The sequence below is a fragment of the Leucoraja erinacea genome, chromosome 4, assembly GCF_028641065.1.
Source record: "Leucoraja erinacea ecotype New England chromosome 4, Leri_hhj_1, whole genome shotgun sequence".
Lineage (NCBI taxonomy): Eukaryota > Metazoa > Chordata > Chondrichthyes > Rajiformes > Rajidae > Leucoraja > Leucoraja erinaceus.
In genome coordinates this window covers 53,076,689-53,104,266 of record NC_073380.1, presented here as the reverse complement: position 1 = coordinate 53,104,266, position 27,578 = coordinate 53,076,689, and the positions used below count along the sequence as shown (strand labels likewise).

General features: G+C 44.4%; 1 protein-coding gene across 2 annotated transcripts; it reads right to left on the bottom strand.

Moving 5' to 3' along the window:
• Positions 1 to 622: 622 nt before the first annotated feature.
• On the bottom strand, positions 623 to 25,787 carry impact (impact RWD domain protein). Of its 2 annotated transcripts, XM_055634282.1 has the most exons (11): positions 25,180 to 25,787; positions 17,927 to 18,049; positions 15,858 to 15,910; positions 14,412 to 14,474; positions 12,940 to 13,025; positions 10,242 to 10,361; positions 9,724 to 9,818; positions 4,186 to 4,259; positions 2,901 to 2,991; positions 2,119 to 2,253; positions 623 to 807 (listed from the first exon to the last, which is right to left on the bottom strand). In XM_055634282.1, exons 1-11 carry the CDS (start codon positions 25,213 to 25,215, stop codon positions 748 to 750), a joined length of 936 nt encoding a protein of 311 aa, XP_055490257.1. In that variant the 5' UTR covers positions 25,216 to 25,787; the 3' UTR covers positions 623 to 747. The 2 variants fall into 2 exon arrangements, with proteins under 2 accessions (XP_055490257.1, XP_055490258.1); XM_055634283.1 differs by lacking the exons at positions 15,858 to 15,910; positions 25,180 to 25,787.
• Positions 25,788 to 27,578: the final 1,791 nt, after the last annotated feature.

Sequence of the window (27,578 nt, the reverse complement as noted above, 5' to 3'; positions counted from 1 at the left end):
CCCCATTGCTCATTGCCTCATTGTCACAGACGGCTGTGGAGGCTAAGCCATTGGGTATTTTTAAGAAGGAGATTGGCACCCTTACTAGTCAAGAATCTGTCAAAGGTTTACGGGAGAAGGCAGGAGAATTAGGTGGCGAGGAAAAGATTGGTCAGCCGTGATTGAATGGCAGCACAGACTCGATGGGCCGAATGGCCTAATTCTGCTAAGTTTTATAGTTTTGTTTATTTTAGTTTAGAGATACAGCGTGGAAACAGGTCCTTCAGCCCACAGAGTCCGCACCGACCAGCGATCCCTGCACATTAACATTATCCTACTACTACGAACAATGTACGCATACATCAAGCCAATTAACCTACATACAGTCTACATACAACTCTAATCTTTGGAGTGTGGGAGGAAACCGAAGATCTCTGAGAAAACCCACACAGTCACGGGGAGTACGTGCAAACTCCGTAAGACAGCACCCGTAGTAAGGATCGAATGCGGGTTTCCTGCGCTGCAAGCGCTGTAAGGCAGTAACTCTACTGCTGCGCCACCGTGCTGAAATGATGACTGTGGCAATATAAGGATATGTAAACAAAGGATGCTGCTCCAGAAATAGACAGCGTAGCAAGAGTGAGAGGGTTCAGTGAGCTTATTTAATCATAGTTCCTTTTGATTTTGAAATAGGATAGTTGGCCCAGGACCATTGGTTGATCTCATTCTTAGCCATTCTCTGTAAAACACTGATGTTGCAGCCTCTGCTCATTTTCCTTTCTTGTTCTTTGGGTTTTTTCTCTTTACGGGCATCTTTGAAACTTCCCCCTAAAATATTAAACACACAATATAGAAGTTATATCATTCATATAAGACGTTGCTTAAGCCACATTTAGAGTATTATGTTCAGTTTTGGTTAGCATGTTATAGCAAATATGTTGTTAAGCTGGAAAGCATACAGAGAAAATTTGCCAGGGTTTGGGCAGGTTGGGACTTTATTCCTTGGAATGCAAGAGGATGAGGGAGGATCTTATAGATGTGTACAAAATCATGAGTGGAATGCATTCGGTAAACGCACAGTCTTTTTCACAGAGTAGGGGAGATCGAGAACTAGAGGACATAGATTTAAGGCAAGGGAGGGAAGATTTAACAGCATTCTGAGGAGTAACATATTTTACACAAAGGATGGTGGGTGTATGGAACGAGCTGCCGGAGGAGGTAGTTGAGGCAGGTACAATCGCAACTTTTAAAAAACATTTAGACAGCTACATGGATAGGACAGGTTTAGAGGCTAGTGGGACTAATATAGATGGGGCATGTTGGTCAATGTGGGCAAGTTTCCATGCTGTATGACTCTATGACTTGTTTACATGGGGGCACTTTGGTCGACAGGGGTGAATATGGGTCAAGCACAGATAAATGTGATTAGCTTAGATGAGGCATATTGGTTGGCATGGGCGAGTTGGGCCAAAGGGCCTGTTTCCGTGCTGTATAGAAACATAGAAATTAGGTGCAGGAGTAGGCCATTCAGCCCTTCGAGCCTGCACCGCCATTCAATATGATCATGGCTGATCATCCAACTCAGTATCCCGTACCTGCCTTCTCTCCATACCCTCTGATCCCCTTAGCCACAAGGGCCACATCTAACTCCCTCTTAAATATAGCCAATGAACTGGCCTCGACTACCCTCTGTGGCAGAAAGTTCCAGAGATTCACCACTCTGTGTGTGAAAAAAGTTCTTCTCATCTCGGTTTTAAAGGATTTCCCCCTTTATCCTTAAGCTGTGACCCCTTGTCCTGGACTTCCCCAACATCGGGAGCAATCTTCCTGCATCTAGCCTGTCCAACCCCTTAAGAATTTTGTAAGTTTCTATAAGATCCCCTCTCAATCTCCTAAATTCTAGAGAGTATAAACCAAGTCTATCCAGTCTTTCTTCATAAGACAGTCCTGACATCCCAGGAATCAGTCTGGTGAACCTTCTTTGCACTCCCTCTATGGCAATAATGTCCTTCCTCAGATTTGGAGACCAAAACTGTACGCAATACTCCAGGTGTGGTCTCACCAAGACCCTGTACAACTGCAGTAGAACCTCCCTGCTCCTATACTCAAATCCTTTTGCTATGACTCCATGACCCTTACCGCTGGTTCGTTATAACCCTCTTCAATGAGCAGGTTCCTGGCGCAGTTGTTGATGTGCTTAAACCGGTCGGGCCCCAGCTGAATTCCCCCGTACCACCTCGACACCACTACCATCACGTTACGTACGTCCAAAATCTGCAGGAGTAAGGTATTCATGAGGGGAACACAAATTGTTGAAGGAACTGAAGGCCGGAGAGTCAAGGAGGAACAAGCCGTTCGATCCTGAGTTTGCGTTCTCCCAGCGACTGCGTGGGTTTTCACCGGGTGCTCCAGTTTCCTCCCACGTGTAGGTTTGAAGGTTAATTGCTTTCAGTCCAATTGTAAATTGTCCTAGTGAGTAGGATAGTGTTCGTGTACGGGGTGATTGCTGGTCGGCATGGACTAGGTGGGTCGAAGGGCCTGTTTCTGCACTGTATCTCTCTAAAGGCTAAACAATAAGTCAAGGTAGTGCCAATGTTTGGCAATCTGCAAAAACAAGGAATTGCAGATACTGGTGTGCAAAAAAAAAGACACAAAGTGCTGGAGTATCTGTGGAGGGGAAGGACAGATGACGTTTCGGTCGGGACCCTTCTTTGGGATGATTGTAGTTGGGGTGGTGGAAGAGGCGACGCTACATTGAAACGAAGGGGGAAATTAGCCGTAGCCTTTGTTCTTCACATAACGGCACAGTGACACAGCAAAGTGAAAGTAAGCTAGCATAAAACTAGTGTGAATGGATGATCGATAGTCGGCATGGACTCGATGGGCTGAAGGGCCTGTTGCCATTCTGTAAGTACTCTTACCTGCATAAGATGGAGCATCCGACCTCCGGCTGCCGTCTCACCATCATCTTCACAGTCCTGAATGAAGGTCCTCTTGTCTTCACAATATATCCTAAAGAAATAATGGTAACATTTAAGAGACGTTTGGGATAGGCACGTGGGTAGGCATGGAATGGAGTGATATGAATTATGTGCAGAAGGATAAGTTTGTGGCGCCTTCACGCCCACGTTGGTTTTGCATGCAGCCTGTCACCGCTGGCGAGTGCCAGCAGCCTCACGAGAAGGTCCAGCCACAAGCTCAACGCCAACTCCAAGGTCAGACACACTCATTGGCCTTATCTGCACACGGGTTATGATTGGTGTGAATGTAGGTAAAAAGGGCTCTGGAATAAACATGACACAAGGTGTCTGTCTCAGCTAAGTGTTGTTTGTCCCTTACGTTCTGTCATGGGATTCAGTAGATCCTACGTTGGATAAGTAAGGATAACATGGGTAGATTGGGCCAAAGGACCTGTTTCTGTGCTGTATGATTATGACTCTATAACACTTTGGTCTTGCATCCAGACTGGCACAGACATTGTGGGCCAAAGGGCCTGATCCTGTGTTGTCAAGTTCTGTAGTCAATACCTTGCTGTAGTCAGCCTTTTAATCACCCATTGCCAAACCAGAGCCATATACTTACACACCACAACCAGGCGGCACGGTGGGGCAGTGGTAAAGCTGCTGCCTTACAACGCCAGAGATCTAGGTTCGATCCTGATTACGGGTGCTGTCTGTACGGAGTTTAACGTTCTTCCTGTGATCACGTGAGTTTTCTCCGGATGCTTCAGATTCCTCCCATACTAAAGACGTACAGGTTTGTTGGTTTATTGGCTTCGGTAAAATTGTAAATTTTCCCTGGTACTTTTAGGACACTGTTGGTGTAGGTGGTGATGGCTGGTGGGCATGGACTCGGTGGGTCAAACGGTGTGTTTCCACGCTGTATCTCTAAACTAAACTAAAATGAAGATAGACACAAAATGCTGTCTGAAGAAGGGTCTCGACCTGAAACGTCACGTATTCCTTCTCTCCAGAGATGCTGCCTGATCCGCTGAGTTCCTCCAGCATTTTGTGTCTATCTTCAGATTCAGATTCAGATTCAGATTCAATTTTAATTGTCATTGTCAGTGTACAGTGTACAGTACATTTTCTGCGTAAATCACCATCTGTAGTTCCTTCCTAAACTAATATGAACTTGGATCTTTGTTTCCACCCTGATTAGATCAATACTTAAGAGGCCGTTCTGACACGGTTTGCCGTCTCCTACCGGTAAGCGTAGATGTTGTGTGTGGCGCCGGCAATCTTCTTGTTCTGATACAGCTTCTGAAGATGCATTTTCACCTGAACAGAAACAGAACGAAAAATGTCCTCAGCCTTTGATGCTGGTAACACATCACTAACTGTCATATGCTGAGAGAATGGAGCGGCTGGGCTTGTACTCTCTGGAGTTTAGAAGGATGAGAGGGAATCTCATTGAAACATATAAGATTGTTACGGGTTTTTACACGCTAGAGGCAAGAAACATGTTCCCGATGTTGGGGGAGTCCAGAACCAGAGGCCACAGTTTAGAAATAAGGAGTAAGCCATTTAGAAAGGAAACGAGGAAACACTTTTTCTCACAGAGAGTTATGAGTCTGTGGAATTCACTGCCTCAAAGGGCGGTGGAGGCAGGTTCTCTGGATGCTTTCAAGAGAGCTAGATAAGCTCTTAAAAATAGGGGATACGAGGAGAAGGCAGGAACGGCGTACAGATTGAGGATGATCAGCCATGATCACATTGAATGGCGGTCGGTGCTGGCTCGAAGGGCCGAATGGCCTACTCCTGCACCTATTGTCTATTATCCCTTGTAGAAGAGAGTCAAGAGTGTGTTTTTTTCATATGTCCCAGATAGAACAACAAAATTCCAACGTGCAGCAGCACAACAGGATATGTGAACAATAACACACACACACACCCACACACACGCACACGCACACAAAAGGCCAAACAAATGCAGGCCTATGTAGTTCGGAGGTTAGTGGGAGTGGGAGTGTTGTAGTGTTTAATAGCCTGTTGGCTGTAGGGAAGTAGCTATTCCTGAACCTGGACGTTACAGTTTTCAAGCTCCTGTGCCTTCTTCCCGATGGCAGGAGTGAAACGAATGAAAGAAGAGGAAATGAAAAAATATTAGTAGAGATATTTCCAAACCAACTGACCTGTCTTAGATGTTTTCTATAATAAACATTGAGGGGTTCCTAGAGCTATACAGCACGGACACAGGCCCTTCAGCCCAACTTGTCCATGCCGACCAAGATGCCCCATCTCAGCACGTCCCATCTACCTGCATTTGGCCCTTATCCCTCTACCTTTTTTATCCATGTACCTCCGTAAATCCCTCTACCTTTCTTATCCATGTACCTCCGTAAATGTACTTTAAAGCAATGTCTTACAAAGCTGCTTTGATGCCTTCCTGATTCTTATACTCAATGCCCCGACCTATAAAGACAAGCACACCATGTGCCATCTATAGCACTCTATCTACTTGTGTTGTCACTTTTAGAGAGTTATGGAGTTGTAAGCCTTGCAACAATTATGAGACCACAAGGCTCTTCCAAAGGCATTCATGACTTTTTTTCCCCAGGAAGGACAAGTCAAATACTCGAGGGCATAGCTTTAAGGTGAGAGTGGCAAAGTTTAAAGGAGATGTGCAAGGGCAAGATTTTGTACGTGGGTATGTGGAACGCGCTGGCAGGGGTGGTGGTGGAGGCAAATACCACAATGGTGTTTAAGAGACTTTTGGATAGATTCTTGATTAGCAAGAGTGTCAGGGGTTTTGGGGCGAAGGCAGAAGAATGCGGTTGTGAGGGAAAGATAGATCGACCATGATTGAATAGCGGAGTAGACGTGATGGGCCGAATGGCCTAATTCTGCTCCGAGAACTTGCTCGAGAACACATGGATATGAAGGGAATGGAGGGATATGAATTTTGCACAGGCAGATAAAAGATTGTCTGGGTATCATGTTCAGCACAGACATTGTGGGCCGAATGGCCTGTTCCTCTCCTATACTGTTATTCTAACTCACATTCTTGAAGACTCGCAGTTCTTTGTGCTTGATCGGCAAGATTATTGACCATGATTGTACACTTATCATCAGCATTAACTATTTTAACGAGCCAGAACTTAAATAGTATTGGAAGAACATATGAAGTCAATCTCCAAAGTGATTATCATGAGCGTTTTTTGGCAAGTTATGTTCTAATACGTCAAATTAAACTAGGAAGAGCAGATACTACAGAGCAATTACAGTCTGATAACAGTAAGTGTAGCTCAACGCATACCATAAAGCTTCCGCATTTTACCACTACCATCTGAATCCACAGACAGAATTATTCCCAAGGACACATTTATTTCCGCAGCAAGTTTCTCAAAGAAACAATTGGAGTTAATTACCAAGGAAAGCATAATGATCAAATATGATGCTTAAAATGTCTGGTTAGCAGGATTTACTTAGCTGCTAAAATGGAATCATCGTCAATTAACACAAGCAGTGAAATGGTTTGGGTCTTGAACAGATTTAGACTTCGAGTCATTGAGTAAGAAAGAACGGAAACAGGCCCTTCGGCCCAACTGGACTTTGACAGCCAATATGCCCCATGAACCGAATGCCCCACCTGCCCACGTTTGGTCCATATCCCTCTAAACTTTCCTTTCTATGCATCATGACTTTTAAATGTCGCTAAACAAATTGATCAACTATCTCCTCTGACAATTCATTCCATATACCCTCTGTAAAAAAGTTGCTACTCAGGTTCCTATAAGTCCTTCCCCTCTCACCTTCAACCTATGTCATCTGATTTTTGATTCCCCCACACTGGGTAAAAGACTGGGCATTCACCCTATCTATTACCCTTATGATTTTATACACCCCCATAAGATCACCCCACAACCTGCTGTGCTCCAAGGAATCACGTCTTAGCCTACACAACCTCTCCCTATAGCCCAGTCCCTCGAGACCTGGCAACATCCTCATAAATCTTCTCTACACTCTTGAAATTAGTATCAGGGACCTGTGCTGAACTCTTGCCTATATCAAGAAGGTTTCCGACCCAAAACATCACCTGCCTATTCCCTTCTTAGACTTTGCGACCTTCTGAAGTCCTCCAGCACTTTGGGTTCTGTTCCAAGAGACTTTGCGTCTCTATGTTGTTGTTGCCAACATTTGTCAGACTATCAAGAGAAAAAAGGCAGCTTACGCCAGCACCCACCTACCCATTAACTATCAATAAAAACAAGCATTTCCCTCTCACAGCTTGGTTTGGGAACAGCTCTGCCCAAGACCGCAAGAAATTGCAGAGAGTTGTGGATGTAGCCCAGTCCATCACACAGACCAGACTCCCCACCATTGACTCCAACTACACCTCACGCTGCCTTGGAAAAGCCAATATAATCAAAGACTTGTCCCACTTGTCATTCCTTCTTTCCCCGCTCCCATCCGGCAGAAGGTACAGAAGGTTCTAAACGTGCACTGCCAGACTCGGGAATAACTTCTTCCCTTCTGTTATCAGGCTTCGGAACGGTCCTTCCATAAGCTAGTGTCTGAAGGTGAGAGGGGAAGTTGTGGAGATATGTGGGACAAGTTTTTATTTATACAGAGGGTGGTGGGTCCCTTGAACGCACTGCCAAGAATAGTGGTGGAGGCAGATACAATAGTGGTGTTTAAGAGAGTTTTAGATAGGCACACGGATATGCAGGAAATAGAGAGAAATGGATCATGTGCAGACAGTGGAGAATAGTTCCGGTTTCCTCCCACATCCCAAAGATGTGCGGGTTTGTAAGTTAATTGGCCTCTGTAAAATTGTCCCTAACGTGTCAGATAGAACTAATGTACAGGCGATCGTTGGTCGGCTGCCACTCAATGAGCCTGTTTCTGTGCTGCAACGTGGCGCAGCAGTAGAGTTGCTACCTTACAGCGCCAGAGACCCAAGTTCGATCTTGACTACGGGTGCTGTCTGTACGGAGTTTATATATTCTTCTTGTGACCATGTGGGTTTTGTTCGGATGCTGCGGCTTCCAACCACACTCCAAAGATGTGCGGTTTTGTAGGTTAATTGACTTCTATAAATTGTCCCTAGTGTAGATCTAGTGTACGGGGTGGTCGCTGGTCGGCAACAGCGGGCCGAATGGCCTGGCCATGCTGTATTTTTTAAAACTAAAAACTAGACCTAATCTTTCAATCAATCAAAACCCATGCTAATGTACAAAACAGTGAATTCGCCAAACAGGGCTTTGTAAATTTGAATTGAATGTGAAGAAATCACCACCAATGATATTATTATTTAACAATAGAGCATATTTTCATTTAGGCCTTTTAACTGGCTTTTTGTTTTTCCATGCTTTTTGGCTCCGTTTCTGGTAAGCTCATCCATTATACAGCGGTTCTAATTCTAAATGGACATAAAAGTATTCATGAGGCTCCAAATCAGCTTTAATCAAGTTGGTGCTGCTTTGATTTCAAAGGCCTAATTTGATCTCTTACCATCATTATGAATTAATGCTACAACAAGAAATGCAAATGCCAGGTTAATACAGTGGAGGCTACACTAAGCGATAAGAAATTAAACCTCTTTTCAAATCAAAAACTTCTTAAAGAGCTCATAAAATTTCAATTAAATTCTCCGAGGAGATGTGCTAACAAACAACGATCTGCCTCATAATAAATATTTTCCAGCCACTCATTATTAAACTCATCAGAAAAGCATTTGAGATGGCTGTCAAGATAGTTTTGATTAGTTTGGTTTAGATTAGAGATTCAGCGTGGAAACAGGCCCTTTGGCCCACCACATCCATGCTGTCCTGCTGACGATAGGACACAAGTTCTATGTTATCCCACTTTCTCACCCACTCTCTGCACACTAGAGGCAATATCAGAGGGCCAATTAACCTACAAACCCGCACATCTTTGGTGTGCAGGAGGAAACTTACGTGGTCATATGGAGAACATGCAAACTCCACACAGACAGCACTGGGGTTTAAGATCGAACCCAGGTCTCTGGCGCTGTGAGGCAGCAGCTCTGCCCGCTGCATCGCTCAGTGATAAGTTTGTTGAAGTGCTCAGATGCTCAAAGGCCCAGACCAGATGCTCAAAGGCCCAGACCAGATGCTCAAAGGCCCAGACCAGATGCTCAAACTGAAATATATTATGGATTAAATCAAATATATTATATTTTAGAATTATCATTAAAATGACAACTTTGATATTTTAAGGGCAGGGAGTTATTTTTGCAAGAGCGAAATACTGACCAAAATAAATAGATCTTTAAGATGAGAGGCCAGTGCAAATCCTGGAAACAACCTCCAATCCCCAAGTGCATCAGTAAATGGGGATTTAGGGGAGAGTAGGGGAAAACACCAGTAAATGGGAAATTAGGGGAGGGCACCAGTAAAGGGGATTAGTGGAGAGCTAATAATAATAATAATAATAATAATAATAATAATCATCATCATATATTTTATTAGCCAAGTATGTTTTACAACAAACAATCAAATCACTGGCAAGGTAAGAGATTGAAAAAAGGTTTCCCCCTCCCCCCCCCCTCCCGCCCACATAAAACAAACCAGAGAACATTAACACAAACTTTTAAAACACACTAAAAATAATAAAAAAAGATGAAAAGGACAGACAGACTGTAGGCGAGGCTGCCATCGAAGCACCAGCCGGTGGGATGTGGGGAATTAGAGAGAAAGGACTAGCAACAGTTCATTAGAAGGATGGAGCACACATCAAAATACAACAGGACTAAACCTCGCCTACCGCCGGGACCAACCTGTTTCAATGTCGCCACAGGGGCGAGGTGGGCCTGGAACGTGCTCCTCCGATCTGTCAGAGGGTCCCCGTGGACCATTGTGGGAAGGTCTTCATCTGAAAGTTGACACAATCGATGAATCATAGATAGACACAAAATGCTGGAGTAACTCAGCGGTCAGGCAGCATCTCTAGAGAAAAGGAATAAGTGACATTTTGGGTCAGAACCCTTCTTCAGACTGAGAGATAAAGGTGTGGGAGGGGGGAGAGGGTGGAGAAAAAAAACTTGTGGCGAAGAAAGGGCGGAACAAATCAAAGGAATCATAGTAGACATAAAATGAGAGATATACAAGTATTGTGGTAGACATAAAACTCAGCGGGTCAGGCAGCATCTCTGCAGAAAAGGAATAGGTGACATTTCAGGTCGAGACCCTTCTTCAGACGGAGAGGCAGGGGAGAGGGAAACTAGAGATATGAAATTCTACCACTGTGCCACCCAGTAAGGACTTTAATGAAAGCAGAAATGTCTCCGACACTCACCATCTGTGCTTTGGCAATGGGCTTCGCTCAGTGAAACATGTCGAGAAGGCGAATGAATGGAAATTGAACTTGCCCGATGTTCCGCTTTGGCCTCGTCCGTCCCCTTGTCTCCATGTTGAGCTGTTGCAATACAGATCACATCTAAAGCAGCACATGCTAAAACAGGACACTTAATAGAAAATAAGGTTCTGGGAATACCCTGCGGGTCAGGCAGCATCTGTAAAGGGAAATGGAGTTCTAGCTATTGAGGGAGTGCAGCGTAGGTTCACAAGGTTAATTCCCAGGATGGCGGAACTGTTATATGTTGAAAGAATGGAGCAACTGGCTTGGTATATACTGGAATTTAGAGGAATGAGAGGGGATCTTATTGAAACATATAAGATTGGACACGCTAGAGGCAGAAAACATGTTCTCGATGTAGTGGGAGTCCAGAACCAGGGGCCACAGTTTAAGAATAAGGGGTAGGCCATTTAGAACGGAGATAAGGAAAAGCTTTTTCACCGAGAGAGTTGTGAATCTGTGGAATTCTCTGCCTCGGAAGGCAGTGGAGGCCGATTCTCTGGATACTTTCAAGAGAGAGTTTGATAGAGCTCCCCAGATAGCGGAGTCAAGGGATATGGGGCGAAGGCAGGAACGGGGTACTAATTGCGGATGATCAGCCACCATCACAGTGAACGGCAGTGCTGGCTCGAAGGGCCGAATGGTCTACTCTTGCACCTATTGTCTATTGTCAGATGACATGGGCGGGATCTCATTGAAACCCACGGAATAATGAAAGACCTAGATAGAGTGGACATGAAGAGAATGGTTCCACTAATGGGAGAGTCTAGGACCAGAGGGCATAGCCTTAGAATAAAAGGATGCAACTTTAGAATGGAGATTAGGAGGAATTGCTTTAGCCACAGGGTGGCGAATCTGTTTTAAAGCAGAGATTGTTCTGAATTACTAAGGGTGTCAACGGTTCAGTGGAAAAGGCAGGAGAATGGGGTTGAGAGAGAAAATAGATCAGCCATGATTGAATATCCGATGGGCCAAATGGCCTAGTTTTGCTCCCATGACATGAACATTTCGGGAAGACTTTCCCATTACATCATTAAAATCATGTACAAAATTATAAGAAGAATAGATAGTAGGCGAATTGAGAACCAGAAAACTTAAGTTTAAGATGAGAAGATTCTATAGGAACCCGATGGGTAACCTTTTTTTTCCACACAAAGGGTGGTAGGGGTATGGAACAAGCTGCCAGAGGAGGTACCATCGCAACATTTAAGAAACATTTCAACAGGTATATGGATAGGATTGGAGCTGTGGTTCTTAACCTTTTTGGTACCAGTACGCACATGCGTGAACAAAATACTGTACTGTTGTATGTACCTTTGTTAGGTTCCTAAACATGGGCTCAACAAATGATATGCTATTTGTATCCCCTTCATGACCCCTGGCAAAGCCTCAAACGAACCCCAGGTTAAGAACCACTGGATTAGAGGGTTATGGGTCAAATTAAAGCAGGAGGAACTAGTTGGTCGGCATGAGCCTGTTTCCATCCTGTATGGCTCTATGACTAAATTAAAAACCCCATACAGTGCAAAAAACACAACAAAGTCCAAAATCTCTAGTGCAATCTAGGCATTGAGTAGTTCAGAGTTTAGTTGGAGTATGTAGTGTTCAATAGCCTGATGGTTGTTGGGAAGAAGCTGTTCCTGAACCGGACTTTATAGTTTTCACATTCCAATACCTTCTTCTACTCAATGGGAGAGTCTAAGACTTTCTCACAACAATTCGGTGCTTTCATGTCCCCTGCTGCCAAAACCATCTTCCCAGTTTAGATTTAATTAGCTGAATCTGAACTCCCAGCTGTTAGAAGCAAGATGTGTACTGTGCACCCCGCTCACTAGATCCAGGCCTCTGGACAATGAAAGATAACACATAATTCATGTGTGGCCACTTCCACTTAAGGGGAGGAAGTTTGGAATTACTTTTTTAAGTTTAGTTTAGAGATGCAGCAGAGAAAATGGCCCTTCAGCCCACCGAGTCTGCACCGACCAGCAATCACCCGTACACTAGTTCTATCCTACACACTAGCGACAATTTTACCAAAGCCAATTAACCTACATAACTGCATATCTTTGGGATGTGGGAGGAAACCAGAGCACCTGGAGTAAACCCACGCGGTCACAGGGAGAATGTACAAAGTAGATACAGAGAGCACCCATAATCAGGATAGCCCACGCCGACCAACATGTTCCATCCACACTAGCCCCACCTGCCCGCACTTGACACAAAACCCTCTAAACCCATCCTATCCATGCTGGTTTAGTAAACAAAACAAAGTGTTGGAGTAATCAGCGGGTCAGGCAGCATCTCTGGAGAACATGGATAGGTCACAAAATGCTGGAGTAACTCACGCCAGAGAGCTGGGTTTGATCCTGACTACGGGTTCTGACTGTGTGGAGTTTGTACGTTCCCCCTGTGACTCCAAGGGTTTTCTCCGGGTGCTCCAGTTTCTTCCCACACACCAAAGTCGTGCAGGTTTGTAGGTTAATTGGCTTCGGTAAAATTGTAAATTGTCCCTAGTGTGTAGGATAGTGCTAATGTACGAGGTGATTGCTGGTTGGCGTGGACTTGTGGGCTGAAGGGCCTGTTTCCGCTCTGTATCTCTAAAGTCTAATCTTTTTAAAAAAATCAATAACCGTAATACCTGCACCATTTGACCGAGCTTTCAGCTGCAGAAACTCCTGAATCTTTTGTACCCACAGGAACAGGAGGCACTCTCCTGAATTTTGCCTGAAACAGATTAACCAGATAAAAAACAGGGCCACAAGTTCTCGTTGTCAAACCCCTGCTTCATCCCAGTACAGAGTTTCATTAGAGATGGGCACCCTCAGGTCTTTCAATACACAGTCCCTATCATATAACATAGCACAGCACAAAGAACAGGCCCTTCGGCCCACAAAGTCTGTGCCGAACATGATGCCAAGACTTTTATCTGCTTGCACATAACCCATATCCTCCCCATTTCCTGCATATCCAAATGCCCAGGTCTGTTGAACACCACTATTGTATCTTCCTCCACTGGCACTCCTGACAGTGCATTCCAGGCACTCACCCCCCTCTGCGAGAAGAATTATTCAAGAAAAATTAGCCAGCGCACATCTCCATAAAGTTTTGACCCTCTCACATTAAAGCTATGCCCTCTGTTCTGACTGTCTACTATGCCTCTCGTAACTGCATATACTTTGATCAGGTCTCCCCTCAATCTCCAGAATTCCGGAGAAAACAATCCAATCTGTCCAACCTCTTCCTGCTCTAATCCAGGCAGTATTCTGGTATACCTCTTCTGCCCCAACATCCTTGCTGTAATGAGGCGACCAGAATTGCACGCAGATGCTGCCTGGCCCATTGAGTTCCTCCAGCAATTTTTGGTCTTGGGATCAATGACCCTAGAATTCAGCCTGCTAATCTAGTAACTGAACAACGTTACTGAAGAAGGCCGTCTGAAGAAGGGTCTCAGCCGGAAATGTCCCGTATTCCTTTTCTCCAGGGATGCTGCCTGACCCGCTGAGTTACTCCAGCTTTATGTGTCTATCTTCGGTGTAAACCAGCATCTGCAGTTCCTTCCTACACACTTCACTACAGTACTTAGAATGGAAATGGCACATATTCCATTCAAAACTTACAGTGCAAAAAAACCCCAAAGTGCTGAAGTAATTCAATGAGTCAGGCAGTATGCCGGCAGAACATGGATTGGTGATGTTTCGGGTCGGGATCCTTCTTCAGGTGGGGAGGAGGGGGGGTGGGGGATTGTTTCATTGTACTATCAATAACCCCCCCCCCCCCCCCCCCCCCCAGCTATATCCACCAATTACTTGCCAGAGATAGATACCAAAAGCTGGAATAACTCAACGGGTCAGGCAGCATCTCTGGAGAAATAGGTGACTTCTCTGGTTGGGACCCTTCCTCAGCCACTTGCCAGGCTTTGTCCTCCCCCCCTCCCCAATTCAAATTAGACTGTAGAAAGGTCCTGATGCAAAATGTTGGCTATCCGCATCTTCCAGAGATGCTACCTGACACAGATATTCCAGCACTTTGTAAACCAGCAGCTGCAGTTCCCCGTGTCTACATTGCAAGAGAATAACCATTTGAATTTAGTCTGAATTTAGATTGACTTACAGGTAGATTTCTTCCAGGTCGTTAGAGAGTGCTGCTCGCTCATGTCCTCTCAGCCAAGGGGCACTGAAACCAACAGAAATAAAGAAAGTGAAATAAAGTGCTGCGACAAAGCTTTGTGGTCAACGACAATGCAATGGAACGCTCAAGATTCCAACATTACGTCATCATCATCAAAGATTTTATTGTCATTCAAAAATACACCAGCAAATACAAGTCTGAACGAAATTTTGTTGCATCAAGCTCACTGTGCAACATAAAATAACAAAAGGATAAAATGAATAAAAAGATAAAATAGATAATAATGGTGGCACATTATATGGAATTCAAGAGTCTGATAGCTCGGGGGAAGAAGCTTTTGCAAAACCTGGCCGTTCTGCTCCTTATACTGCGATATCTTTTGGCAGCAGAGTGAACAGTCCATGATGGAGATGTGTGGGGTCTTTTATAATGCTGTTGGACAAGCAACGTTTGCTCGCAATGTCCCAGATTGAAGAAATAGAAGTCCCGATGATTTTTTCAGCCGTCCTCACCACTCTCAGCACGGACTTCCAGTCGGAGGCTTTGCAGTCCCCAAACCAGACAGAGTTGCAGCTGGTCAAAATGCTCTCTATGGTGCCCCTGTGGAAAGTGGCGAGGACAGGATGGGGGAGGTGAGCTCTTCTCATCCGGCGCAGAAACTGGTGCAACCGCTGCTGCGCCCTCTTAACTAGTGATGCAATGTTTTGTGACCAGGTCAGACTGTTCGTGATCTGCACCCCCAGGACCTTAGTGCTACTGACCAACTCCACATCGATGTCATTAATGTGTAGTGGTGTGTGACTGTGCCGGTTTCTCCATAAGACCATAAGTCATAGAGCATTCGGCCCATCAAGTCAACTCCGCCATTCAATCATGGCTGATCTATCTTTCCCTCTCCTGCCTTCCCTCCAAACCCCATTCTCCTGCGTCCTCTCTATAACCCTTGACACCCTCACTAATCAAGAATCTGTCACTCTCCACTTAAAAAAGACCCAATGACTTGGCCTCCACAATCGTCTGTGGCAATGAATTCCCCAAATTCACCATCTTCTGACTAAAGAAATTGCTCCTCATCTCCTTTCCAAAGGTGCGTCCTGTTATTCTGAGGCTGTGACCTCTGGTTCCAGACTCCCACAAAGAAACATCCTCTCCACATCCACTCTATCCAGGCAATCAGGGGAAGACGTACAAACTCCGTACAGACAGCACCTGCAGCCAGGATCGAACTGGGGTTTCTGGCGCTGTGAGGCAGCAACTCTACCGCTGCACAGCACCTTGTTTCTCCAGCCGCCATTTCTTTGGTTGGGCAGGAATTGGAAAGTGCAAAAAACACTTAACTTTGTTTGATCGGGTGGACACTATTACAAGGGCCTAACAAGTTAAGTTACGGTGGAATCACAGCAATGCGCATGAAGAAACAATGCTTACTTCAACTGATAGACTGGTGGTGCCGCAGTGGGATATTCTGGAGGGAGCGTTACCTGTTACACAAACAGATTAAACCGTTATCACAACATGAATTTCATTGCAGGTTCCCCTCCAAGTCGCACACCATCCTGAATTAGAAATATATCACCGTTCCTTCACCATCACTGAGTCGTTTAGTTTATTATTGTCACGTGTACCGAGGTACAGTTCAAAGCTTTCTTTTGCTTGCTATCCAGTCAGTGAAAAGACTATACATGATTACAATCAAGCCGTCCACAGTCATAAAGGGAATAATATTTAGTGCCAGATAAAGTCTGATAAAGCCCAATTAAAAATAGTTCGATGGACTCCAATGAGGTAGATTGGGCCGCTCTCTAATTGGTAAGAGGATCGATCAGTTGCCTGATAACAGCTGGGAAGAAACTGCTCCTGAATCTGGAGGTGTTTTCACACCTGCACCTTTTGTCTGATGGAAGAGGGGTGGAGGGAGTGGCCAGTGTGATACTTGTCCTTGACTATGCCGGTAGCCTTGCCAAGGTAGCGTGCAGTGTAGATGAGAGTCAAGGAAAAAAGGAGGTTGATTTGCATGATGGTCTGGGCTATATCCACAACTTTCTGCAATTTCTTGTGGTCTTAGATGGAGCTATTACCAAACCATGCTGTAATATTTCCCAATAAAATGTTTTCCACGGCGCCTCTGTGCGAGACTTGTTGGGGACATACCGAACGTCCTAAGCCTGCTAAGGAAGAGGGTGGCACGGTGGCGAACTGGTAGAGATGCTTCCTTATAGCACTGCAGAGCCAGAGACCCAGGTTCGATCCCAACTACAGATGCTGTCTGTACAGTTTTACGTTCTCCTTGTGACTGCGTGGATTTTCTCCAAAATCTTCTGTTTCCTCCCACACTACAAAGGCGTACAGGTTTGGATTGGGACACGTGTAAGTTGTCCCTTGTGTGTGTGTAGTATAGAGTTAGTGTGCGGGGATTGTTGGTCATGCAGACTCGGTGGGCCAAAGGGCCTATTTGGGCACTGTATCTTTAAACTCAACTAAAACAAAACTGAGAAGCGTCAGTGTGCTTTCTCGCCCTTTGCTTCAACGTGGATCCTGGATCCTATGTTATCCTAAATGAACCCTTCCCCACAGCACCGTGGGAGCATCTTCATCCGAAAGAATGCGGTGGTCTAAGGTGATCATGTTTATTCAGGTCACGTGTTCAGAGGTACAGCGAAAAGCTTTGTTTTGCATTCACATGTCAGATATACCATACATAAATAATATGTTCATAAATCATAGGAGCAGAATTAGGCCAATCGGCCCATCTAGTCTACTCTGCCATTCAATCATGGCTGATCTATATTTCCCTCTCAACTACATTCTCCTGCCTTCTCCCCATAAACCCGGACACTCATACTAATCAAGAATCTGTCAATCTCTGCTTTAGAACTACCCAATGACTTGGTCTCTACCGACATTTGTGGCAATGAATTCCAGATTCACCACCCGCTGACTTCCTTATTTCTACTCTTCTCCTTTCTAAAGGTACGTCCCTTTTATTTATGAGACTGCACCCCCTGGTCCTCCACTCACCCAACAGTGGAAATATCTATCTCGGCAATCAAGTCAAGCCAAACTCAAGTGCAAGAGATAGAACAAAAGGGTAGGATACAGCGTGCAGAATATAGCGGGATGGGTGAAGATTTAATAGGAACCTGAGGGGCACAGAGGAAGGTGGGTATATGCAACAAAATGCCAGAAAGCATTTAAGGCAGAAACTACATCAACATTTAAAATAAATTTGGACAAGTACATGGAAAGGAAAGGTTTAGAGGGATATGGACTAAATGCGGGCAGGTGGGACCAGTGAGGATGGGGCATCTTCGTCAGCGTGGGCAAGTTGGGCTGAAAGGTCTGCTTCTGTGCCGTATGACTCCAAACTAAAACTAAATTCTAACTACAGTCCTCTGGTCCAGGCAACATCCCAGGTGAGTCTCTTCAGCAGGCTCCACTGCTGCCACATCCTCACTGCTGTGTGACGACCAAACCCCTACACAGTGCGCAGCGGATACCTGGAGACTAATGGTCCATTTTGGTTCTTGGTCAACGATTCTGATGCAAAATATCCTCGCTGCCTCATCGACAACAGTCCAGTTTTCTTCATAGATGGATGACACAGCTTCTATCTCATCTATCTGAAAAGTAAAAATAAATTGGAGCATTAGTAGAGTCACAAAGCTACACAGTATGGAAACAGGCCCTTCGGCCCAATGTGGCCATGCCAACCGAGTTGTTTAACTGAGCCAGTCCATTTGCCTGTGCCTGGTATATATCGGTCCAACCCTTCCTACCCCTTTATTTAACTAACTGTCTTTTAAAAAGTTTAATTTAATTTAGAGATACAGCGTGGAAACGGGCCCGAATCCGTGCTGACCAACGATCCTTGAGCACTTACACGTTCCAACACACACTAGGGACAATTTACAATTTTACCGAAGCCAATTAATCTACAAACCTGTACATAGATACATAGAAAATAGGTGCAGGAGTAGGCCATTCGGCCCTTTGAGCCAGCTGTTAAACTCATTCTTTTTGTCAGTCCTATTCAAGAAAACTCGATTCAAACCATTGCTGCTAAAATCAATTATTTATTCTGACAGCGCTGGATAATTCTTTAAACCTTCCAACACAGAGTTAGAAACTCTGGAGCAGGTCAAAAGAACTACTGACTTTGGCATAAATGTAACACATTATATAGGTAAAAGACAAGGATGGCACAAAAGGAATAGCAAACTATTAACCAATCATTATGGTTTACCATACATTTAACATTTGCATTAACCAATCAACTAAACACCTCCGCTCGGTCCGCAATAACCAAGCTGACCTCCCGGTGGCTCAGCACTTCAACTCCCCCTCCCACTCCGCCTCCGACCTCTCTGTCCTGGGTCTCCTCCATGGCCACAGCGAGCAGCACCGGAAATTGGAGGAACAGCACCTCATATTCCGTTTGGGGAGTCTGCACCCCGGGGGCATGAACATCGAATTCTCCCAATTTTGTTAGTCCTTGCTGTCTCCTCCCCTTCCTCAGCCCCCCTGCTGTCTCCTCCCATCCCCCAGCCTTCTGGCTACTCCTCCTTTTCCCTTTCTTGTCCCCACCCACCCCCGCCCCCGATCAGTCTGAAGAAGGGTTTTGGCCCGAAACGTTGCCTATTTCCTTCGCTCCATAGATGCTGCTGCACCCGCTGAGTTTCTCCAGCTTTTTTGTGTAACCTTCGATTCTCCAGCATCTGCAGTTCCCTCTTAAAAACTAAATCCTTTCCATTGATTGACAACATAGTCACATGATTATCCTTTTTCCGGCCCCTTTACAACCTTCTTCCCCTCTGTGGTTTCTTCAACCTCTTTGCTCAAAATCATTTTATTTCAATAAAGTAAAACCACAGATATAAAACTAATTCTCAAAGAACACTTCTCAGAATATACACATAATACAGCAATCACACAACACATACACACAAAACATATTTTCACTTTTGGAAAAGAAAGTTATTTCTAAAATTTCAGATTTAAACAAAGTCTAATACTTACAATCGTAATTAAACACAATACACTTCACAATTAATTTCCTTACAACCACATAGTTAAAATACAGTTACTTATGGATTACAAAGATTAAATATGTTTTGTCCCATTCTTACAAAGTGGTAAAGACTTAAGTTATTTCTAATCACACAATTCCCAACTCTAAGCACACAAATATACTTGTCTGGTTGATTGCTTCTTCCCCAGCTCGGGTCTAATTTCATTCTGTATTACAACCTCCCCCTTCCATCTCTGGAGGAAAAGAATGTAAGGCCTCTTTACAACTTCTTACCATTAGCATTCCACACAGCTATTTGAAGATTACTATCTGCAGACCCCAATCGTTTGGCTTAGATCAAAACAGACTTTCTCAGTCTTCTATAAACATAAGAAACCCTTTTGCAAAGGTCACACAACCATCACCTATGCCTTATCTCTTATCGCAACATAAATACATTTAAACAGCACAAATTATCTCACAGACTAGTATCTACCCTTGGTGCCTACAATCCAATAAAGTCTACCATAAATCCCCTTCATAACACAGCCGAGCTCGGAAGATGTGTCACAAAAGAAGGATGGTGCCCATGTCATGGAGAAAGATTCCATTAACAACCTCTATTATAAATGCCAACCTAAACCAAATACAACTTCTGACAGCAGGATTATTGCTTCAAAGCAATAAATAAAGATATGCCTATTCAGATCAACATTTCCATGTTATGATAAACCATCTGTTCTCCTGTGTGTGTTCTTTGTTCGTTATTTCTTTGTGGAGACATGTATTTCTGAAAGCCCCAACTCCAAGCCCTTATCTTGCAACTTAACATAAGTTCCTTAAGAACTTATCATTTGAGCAATTTTATTATATAATATTTACTCACCACCATTCAATATGATCATGGCAGATCAACCTAAATCAGCACCCCGTTCCTGCTTTCTCCCCATATCCCTTGATTCCATTAGCCCTAAGAGCTATATCTAATTCTCTCTTGAAAACATCCAGAGAATTGGCCTCTACTGCCTTCTGTGGCAGAGAATTCCACAGATTAACAATTCTCTGGGTGAAAATGCTTTTCCTCATCTCAGTCCTAAATGGCCTTCCCCAATATCAGGAACATTGTTCCTGCATCTAGCCTGTCCAATTGTATATGTTTCTATGTGATCCCCTTTCGTCCTTCAAAATTCCAGTCAATAAGCCCAGTGAATAGACATTAGACAATAGGTGCAAGAGCAGGCCATACGGCCCTTTGAGCCAGATGCAATATGATCATGGCTGATCATCCACAATCAGTACCCCGTTCCTGCCTGCTCGCCATATACCCTGACTTAGCTATCTTTAAGAGCTCTATCTAACTCCATTTGATCCATTCTTTTTTCATATGTCAGTCCCGCCATCCTGGTGAACTAAGGTGCATTCCCTCAATAGCAAGAATGTCCTTCCCCGAATTAGGAGACCAAAACTGCACACAATACTCCAGGTGTTGTCTCACCAGGGCCCTGTACGACTGCAGTAGGACCACCTTGCTCCTATACTCAAATCCTCTTGCTAAGAAGGCCAACATGCCATTTGCTTTCTTCACTGCCTGCTGTACCTGCAGGCTTACTTTCAGTGACTGATGTTCAAGGACACCCAGGTCTCGTTCCACCTCCTCGTTTCCTGATCTGACACCATTCAGATAATAATCTGCCTTCTTGTTCTTGCCACCAAAGTGGATAACCTCACATGTATCCACATTATACTGCATCTGCCATGCATCAGCCCACTCACCCAACCTTTCCAAGTCACCCTGCAGCCTCATAACATCCTCCTCGCAGCTCAAACTGCCACCCAGGTTGGTGTCGTCCGCAAACTAGGAGATGTAACATGTAAATCCTTCATCTAAATCGTTAATACATATATTGTAAATAACTGGGGCTCCAGCACTGAGCCTTACGGAACCCCACTAGTCACTGCCTGCCTTTCTGAAAAGGACCAGTTAATTCCTACTCTTTGCTTCCTGTCTGCCAACCAGTTCTCTATCCATGTCAATACCCTACACCCAATATCATGTGCTCTAATTTTGCACACTAATCTCTTGTGTGGGACCTTGTCAAAGGCTTTTTGAAAGTCCAGATACAGTACATCCACTGGCTCTCCCTTATCCATTCTAATTGTTACATCCTCAATTGTTAAATTCCAGAAGATTAGTCAAACACGATTTTCCTTCATAAATCCATGCTGACTTTGACCGATCCTAGAAACATAGAACATAGAAATTAGGTGAAGGAGTAGGCCATTCGGCCCTTCGAGCCTGCACCGCCATTCAATATGATCATGGCTGATCATCCAACTCAGTATCCCGTACCTGCCTTCTCTCCATACCCCCTGATCCCCTTAGCCACAAGGGCCACATCTAACTCCCTCTTAAATATAGCCAATGAACTGGCCTCAACTACCCTCTGTGGCAGAGAGTTCCAGAGATTCACCACTCTCTGCGTGAAAAAAGTTCTTCTCATCTCGGTTTTAAAGGATTTCCCCTTTATCCTTAAGCTGTGACCCCTTGTCCTGGACTTCCTGTCACTGCTTTCCAAATGTGCTGCTATTATTCTTTGATAATCGACTCAAGCTTCTTCCCCACTACCAATGTCAGGCTAACTGGTCTATAATTCCCTGTTTTCTCTCTCCCTCCTTTCTTAAAAAGTGGGGTTACATAAGCTACCCTCCAGTCCACAGGAACTGATCTAGTCTGTAGAACAGTAGAAAAAGATCACCAATGCATCCATGATTTCTAGGACCACCTCCTTGGGTACTCTGGGATGCAGACCATCAGGCCCTGGGGATTTAGCTACCTTCAGTCCCAATAGTTTAACTAACTAATGTGGATTCCCTTCCGTTCCTCTCTCCCGCTAGTTCCTCGGTCCCCTGGTATTTCTGGGAGGTTGTTTGTGTCTTCCTTAGTGAAGACAGACCAAAGTATTTGTTTAACTAGTCAGTCATTTCCTTGTTTCCCCATTATAAATTCAACTTTTTCTGACTGTAAGGGACCTACATTTGTCTTCACAAATCTTTTGTCTTCACCTATCTACAGAAGCTTTTATTCAGTTTTTATAATCCACACAAGCTTTCTTTCATGCTCTATTTCCCCCCATCTTAATTAACCCCTTTGACCTCCTACTTTGAATTCTAAATTTCTCTCAGTCCTCCGGTTTACTGCTTCCTCTGGCCAATTTATATGCCTCTTTCTTGGATTTAACACTATCCCTAATTTCCCTCGTTAGCCACGGTTGTGCCGCCTTCCCTGATTTATTTTTATGCCAGACAGGGATGAACAATTGCTGTAATTCATCCATGCGATCTTTAAATATTTGCCATTGCATCTCCACCGTCAACCATTTTTTAAGTCTATCCTAGCCTGCCAGTCTATCCTAGCCAATTCCCATCTCATACCATCAAAGTTATCTTTCTTTAAGTTCAGGATCCTTGTCTCTGAATTAACCATGTCTCTCTCCATCTTAATGTAGAATTCTACCATACTGTTGCCCAAGAGGCTTTGCACAACAAGATTGCTAACTAATCCTTCCTCATTGCACAATACCCAGTCTAGGATGGACTGCCCTCTAGTTGGTTCCTCTACATATTGGCTTAGAAAACCATCCCGTATACATTCCAGGAAATCCTCCTCCTCAGTGTTGTTACCAATTTGGTTGGCCCAATCTAAATGTTGATTAAAGTCACCCATGATAATTGCTGTACCTTTACTACATGCATCCCTAATTTCCTGTTTGATGCGACCCCCAACCTCACTACTGCTGTTTGGTGGTCTGTACACCTCCAACAAGCGTTTTCAGCCCTTGGCTATTTCTCAGTTCTACCCATACAGATTCTACAGCATCCAAGCTAATGTCTCTCCTTGCCATTGCATTAATCTCCTCTTTAACCAGCAATACCACCCCACATCCTCTTCCTTTCTGTCTATCCTTCCTGAATATTGAATACCCCTGCATGTTGAGTTCCCAGCCTTCAACACCGTGGAGCCATGTCTCTGTAATCCCAACTAAATCATACCCCATTAACAACTAACTGCATGCACATTCAAGTCACCCACCTTATTACAAATGCTCCTTGCATTGAGGCACAAAGCTTTCAGGTTTGTTTCAACATTCTTATCCCTTCCACTTTTACTTTTCTCCCTTATACCTTTTGCTTCTGCCCTCATTTTACAGTGCTCTGTCTCCCTGCATTGGTTCCCATTCCCCTGCCATATTAGTTTAACCTCTTCCCAACAGCACCAGCCAACATTTCCCCCAGGACATCGGTTCCAGTCCAGCCCAGGTGAAGACCGTCGGGTTTGTACTGGTTCCACCTCTCCAATGCCCCAGGAATATGAATCCCTCCCCCTTGCACCATCTCTCAAGCCATGTATTCATCCAAAATATCTTTTTACTGTGGGAGAAAACCCATGTGGTCACAGGGAAAACGTACAAACTCCATACAGACAGCGCCCGCAGTCAGGATCGAACCCATGTTTCTGGCGCTGTAAGGCAGGTCTACCACTGCACCACCGTGCCGCCCCTTTCAATGTCAAAATAGAACCCACATCTATCACTTTCTCCAGCAGTTCATTCAATGTACATATTTACTAGTTCTATAAGAGTGTGAAGAAGGGTCCTGACCCAAACATCACCTAGCCATTTTGTCCATAGATGCTACCTGACCTGCTGAGTTACTCTAACATTTTGTGTCCATCTTTGGTATAGACCAGCATCTGCACAGCTTCAGAATAAAAGGACGTACCTTTACAAAGGAGATGAAGATAAATTTCTTGAGCCAGAGGATGGCAAATCTGTGGAATTCATTGCCCATTACACAAACGGAATTCATTACAGACGGCTGTGCAGGTCAAGTCAATTAATATTTTTAAGGCGGAGATTGATACATTTTTGATTAGTAACAGTGTAGAGATTATAGGGAGAATGGGGTTGGGAGGGAAAGATAGACAATAGACGATAGATCAGCCATAATTGAATGGCGGAGTAGATTTGACAGACCGAATGGTCTAATTCTGCTCTCATAACTTATGACCTAAAACCCTGGAATGTGCCAGTCAGCAATGCTTGCTTGCTGACTTCCATTTACATTGGCGGACCGACAAGATCCAGGCAGTCTAATGCACATCTGACCATGTAGTGGCACCTGGTATGTGTACTCTAGTTTACGTAGTCTGATGAAGCCACGTAGAATCAAAGTAATACAGCATGAGAACTGGCCCTTCGGCCGAACTTGCCTGTGCCGACTAAAATTCTCATCTACACTAGTCGCATCTTTAGCTTAGTTTAGAGGGACAGCACAGAAACGGGCTTGTCGACCCACCGAATCTGTACCGACCAGTGATCACACTAGGGACAATTTATAGAAGGCAATTAACCTACAACCCTGCACGTCTTTGGGACGTAGGAGGAAACGGAAGCACCCGGAGAAAACCCACGTGGTCACAAGTCAAACGTACAAAACTCTGTACAGATAGCATCCGTAGTCAGGATCGAAATCTAGTCTCTGGCACTGTCAGGCAACAACTCTACTGTGGCGCCATTGTGCCACACACCTGCCTGCCTGCATTTGGCCCATTTCCGTCCTCACCTTTCCTATTCACGTACTTGTCCAAGTGTCTTTTAAATGTTATTGTACCTGCCTCAATACTTTCTCTGGCAGCTCGTTCCATACATCCACCTGTGTTCTAAACCCCACCAAAGTGCTCACCTGTTTTTGAATGTTTTCCTCATCAGGCTCAGCCATTTCTCCAGTGGATTATGGATCCATCTCACCTCCCCCTCTATCCCTCTCCCTCCCTTTTTATTTATCCCTCTCTTTCTCCTTCCTTCCTTCGTTTACCCTGAACTGATCTCCCCCTTCCCCTTCAATGTCTCTCCCCCTCTCCACGTTTCTTCTCTCTCTTTTTCTCTGTCGCTTTCTATCTCTCTCTGTATGTGTGTATCTGTCTCTCTGTCTGTCTCACTGTTTCTGTCTGTCTCTCTCTCTCTGTCTTTGTCTCTCTATCCGTGTCTCTCTCTCTCCCTTTCTCTCTCTCTGTCTTTCTTTCTCTCTGTCTCACTCTTTCTGTCTGTCTCTCTATCTGTGTCTCTCTCTGTCTCCCTTACTCTCTCTGTCTGTCTCTGTCTGTCTCTCTCTCTCTCTCTGTCTCTTTCTGTCTCTCTCTGTCTGACTGTCTCTCTATCTGTGTCTCTCTCTGTCTCTCTTACTCTGTCTCTGTCTGTCTGTCTCTGTCTGTCTGTCTGTCTCTGTCTCTCTTTCTCTCTCTTTGTCTCTGTCTCTTTCTCTCACTCTTTCTGTCTCTCTCTCTTTCTGTCTCTCTCTGCCTTCTGTGTTTCCACCCAGTGCGCATGTGCGGCGTTGGCCCCGCCCCCACACTGCCAGGCATGGAGCGTATTCAATGTACGTCATAGGTCACGACCCTCCGCCCACACCCGCCCAGGATTGGTCACACAGGCAGAGCAAAGATCCATCACAGTAAGGGCTCTTGCTCTAGTAATCTTTGGCCCAGAGCGCCGGTGGGAGGGAGTTTGCTGGATTGAACATGTATTGTTTAATCTGTGTAAAAAAGGTTGTCTATCACATCTCCTTTAAAATTTGCCCCCTCACTTAAAGCTATACCCTCCAGTATGCAAATTTGATGTTTCCATTCTTGGAAAAAGGTTCTGACTGTCACTTGAATCACCAAGGCATAGTAATAAGCGTTATTGAAATTAACTAAACGAGGTATTAAAAACATAAATAAAATGAATTCTTAAATTTACATTCACAAGGGTCCCGACCTGAAATGTTATCTATCCACATTCTCCGGAGATTAGTTACTCCAGCACTTTGTGTCTGTCGTCCCTTTGATATTGTTGGATTAAACAGGAGGTGAAACTGGATGTCCTAGTGGGTTTGAAGATGGATAAACCCCAACTGATAAAATGTCTCCATTGTCTCCAAATGTCTCCATAAATTGACATAATCTACACTTCATGCCACCAGCAAATGCACAACTCCAGATTCAGGGACAGCTTCTTCCCAGCTGTTATCAGGCAACTGAACCATCCTAGCAACAACTAGAGACCACCCTGAGCTCATTGGAGACCCTTGTACTGCCTTTAATCGGACTTTACTGGACTTTATCTTGCATTAAATGTTATTCCTTTTATCATATGTTTGCACACTGTAGATGGCTCATTTGTAATCATGTATAGTCTTTCTGCTGACTGGTTAGCACGTAACAAAAGCTTTTCACTGCATCTCAGTACCCGTGACAAAAAACTAAAATAAACTAAACTAAAATGCATCCAAGAGATAGAAACATAGAAAATAGGTGCAGGAGGAGGCCATTCGGCCCTTCGAGCCAGCACCGCCATTCATTGTGATCATGGCTGATTGTCCCCAATCAATAATCGGTGCCTGCCTTCTCCCCATATCCCTTGATTCCACTAGCCACTAGAGCTCTATCAAACTCTCTCTTAAATCCATCCAGTGATATGGCCTCCTCTGCCCTCTGTGGCAGGGAATTCCACAAATTCTCCAGAGATTAGTTACTGCAGCACTTTGTGTCTGTCATACCTTTGATATTGTTAGATTAAACAGGAGGTGATCTATGACAGTAAGGCATGAGATTGCTTTGGGTCTGTCAGAAGCTACAGAAGTGGTACTGGATGGCTGGAGGATAGATCTGTGTCTTTATTGTGAAGTGATACGAGTCAGTTGTAGCTAAATGAAATTAGATTGGAAGGTGTATCATGGTCGGCATGGACATGTTTGGCTGAAGGGTGATAAATTTGTGATTCTAACCCACATTGCAATTGGCAGAGGAAATGCAATGGACCTAATCTTTAGAACTAATGTAACACCATTCGACTAACAATGATGAGATTCATAGGCATCGGAGTTGAGTTATTATTGTGGCATGCAGAGTTAGTGTTTGCGCATTATCTAGTCAAATCATACCATAAACGAGTACAATCAAACCATACACAAGTACAACAATACTAGAGTGCAGAATGTAATGTTATAGTGTTACAATTACAAGAGAAATTGCAAAAAAAAACAGTGCAAGGTCTGCAAGGAGGTAACCCACTTGGAAACCCGCTTGGTCATAGGGAGAACGT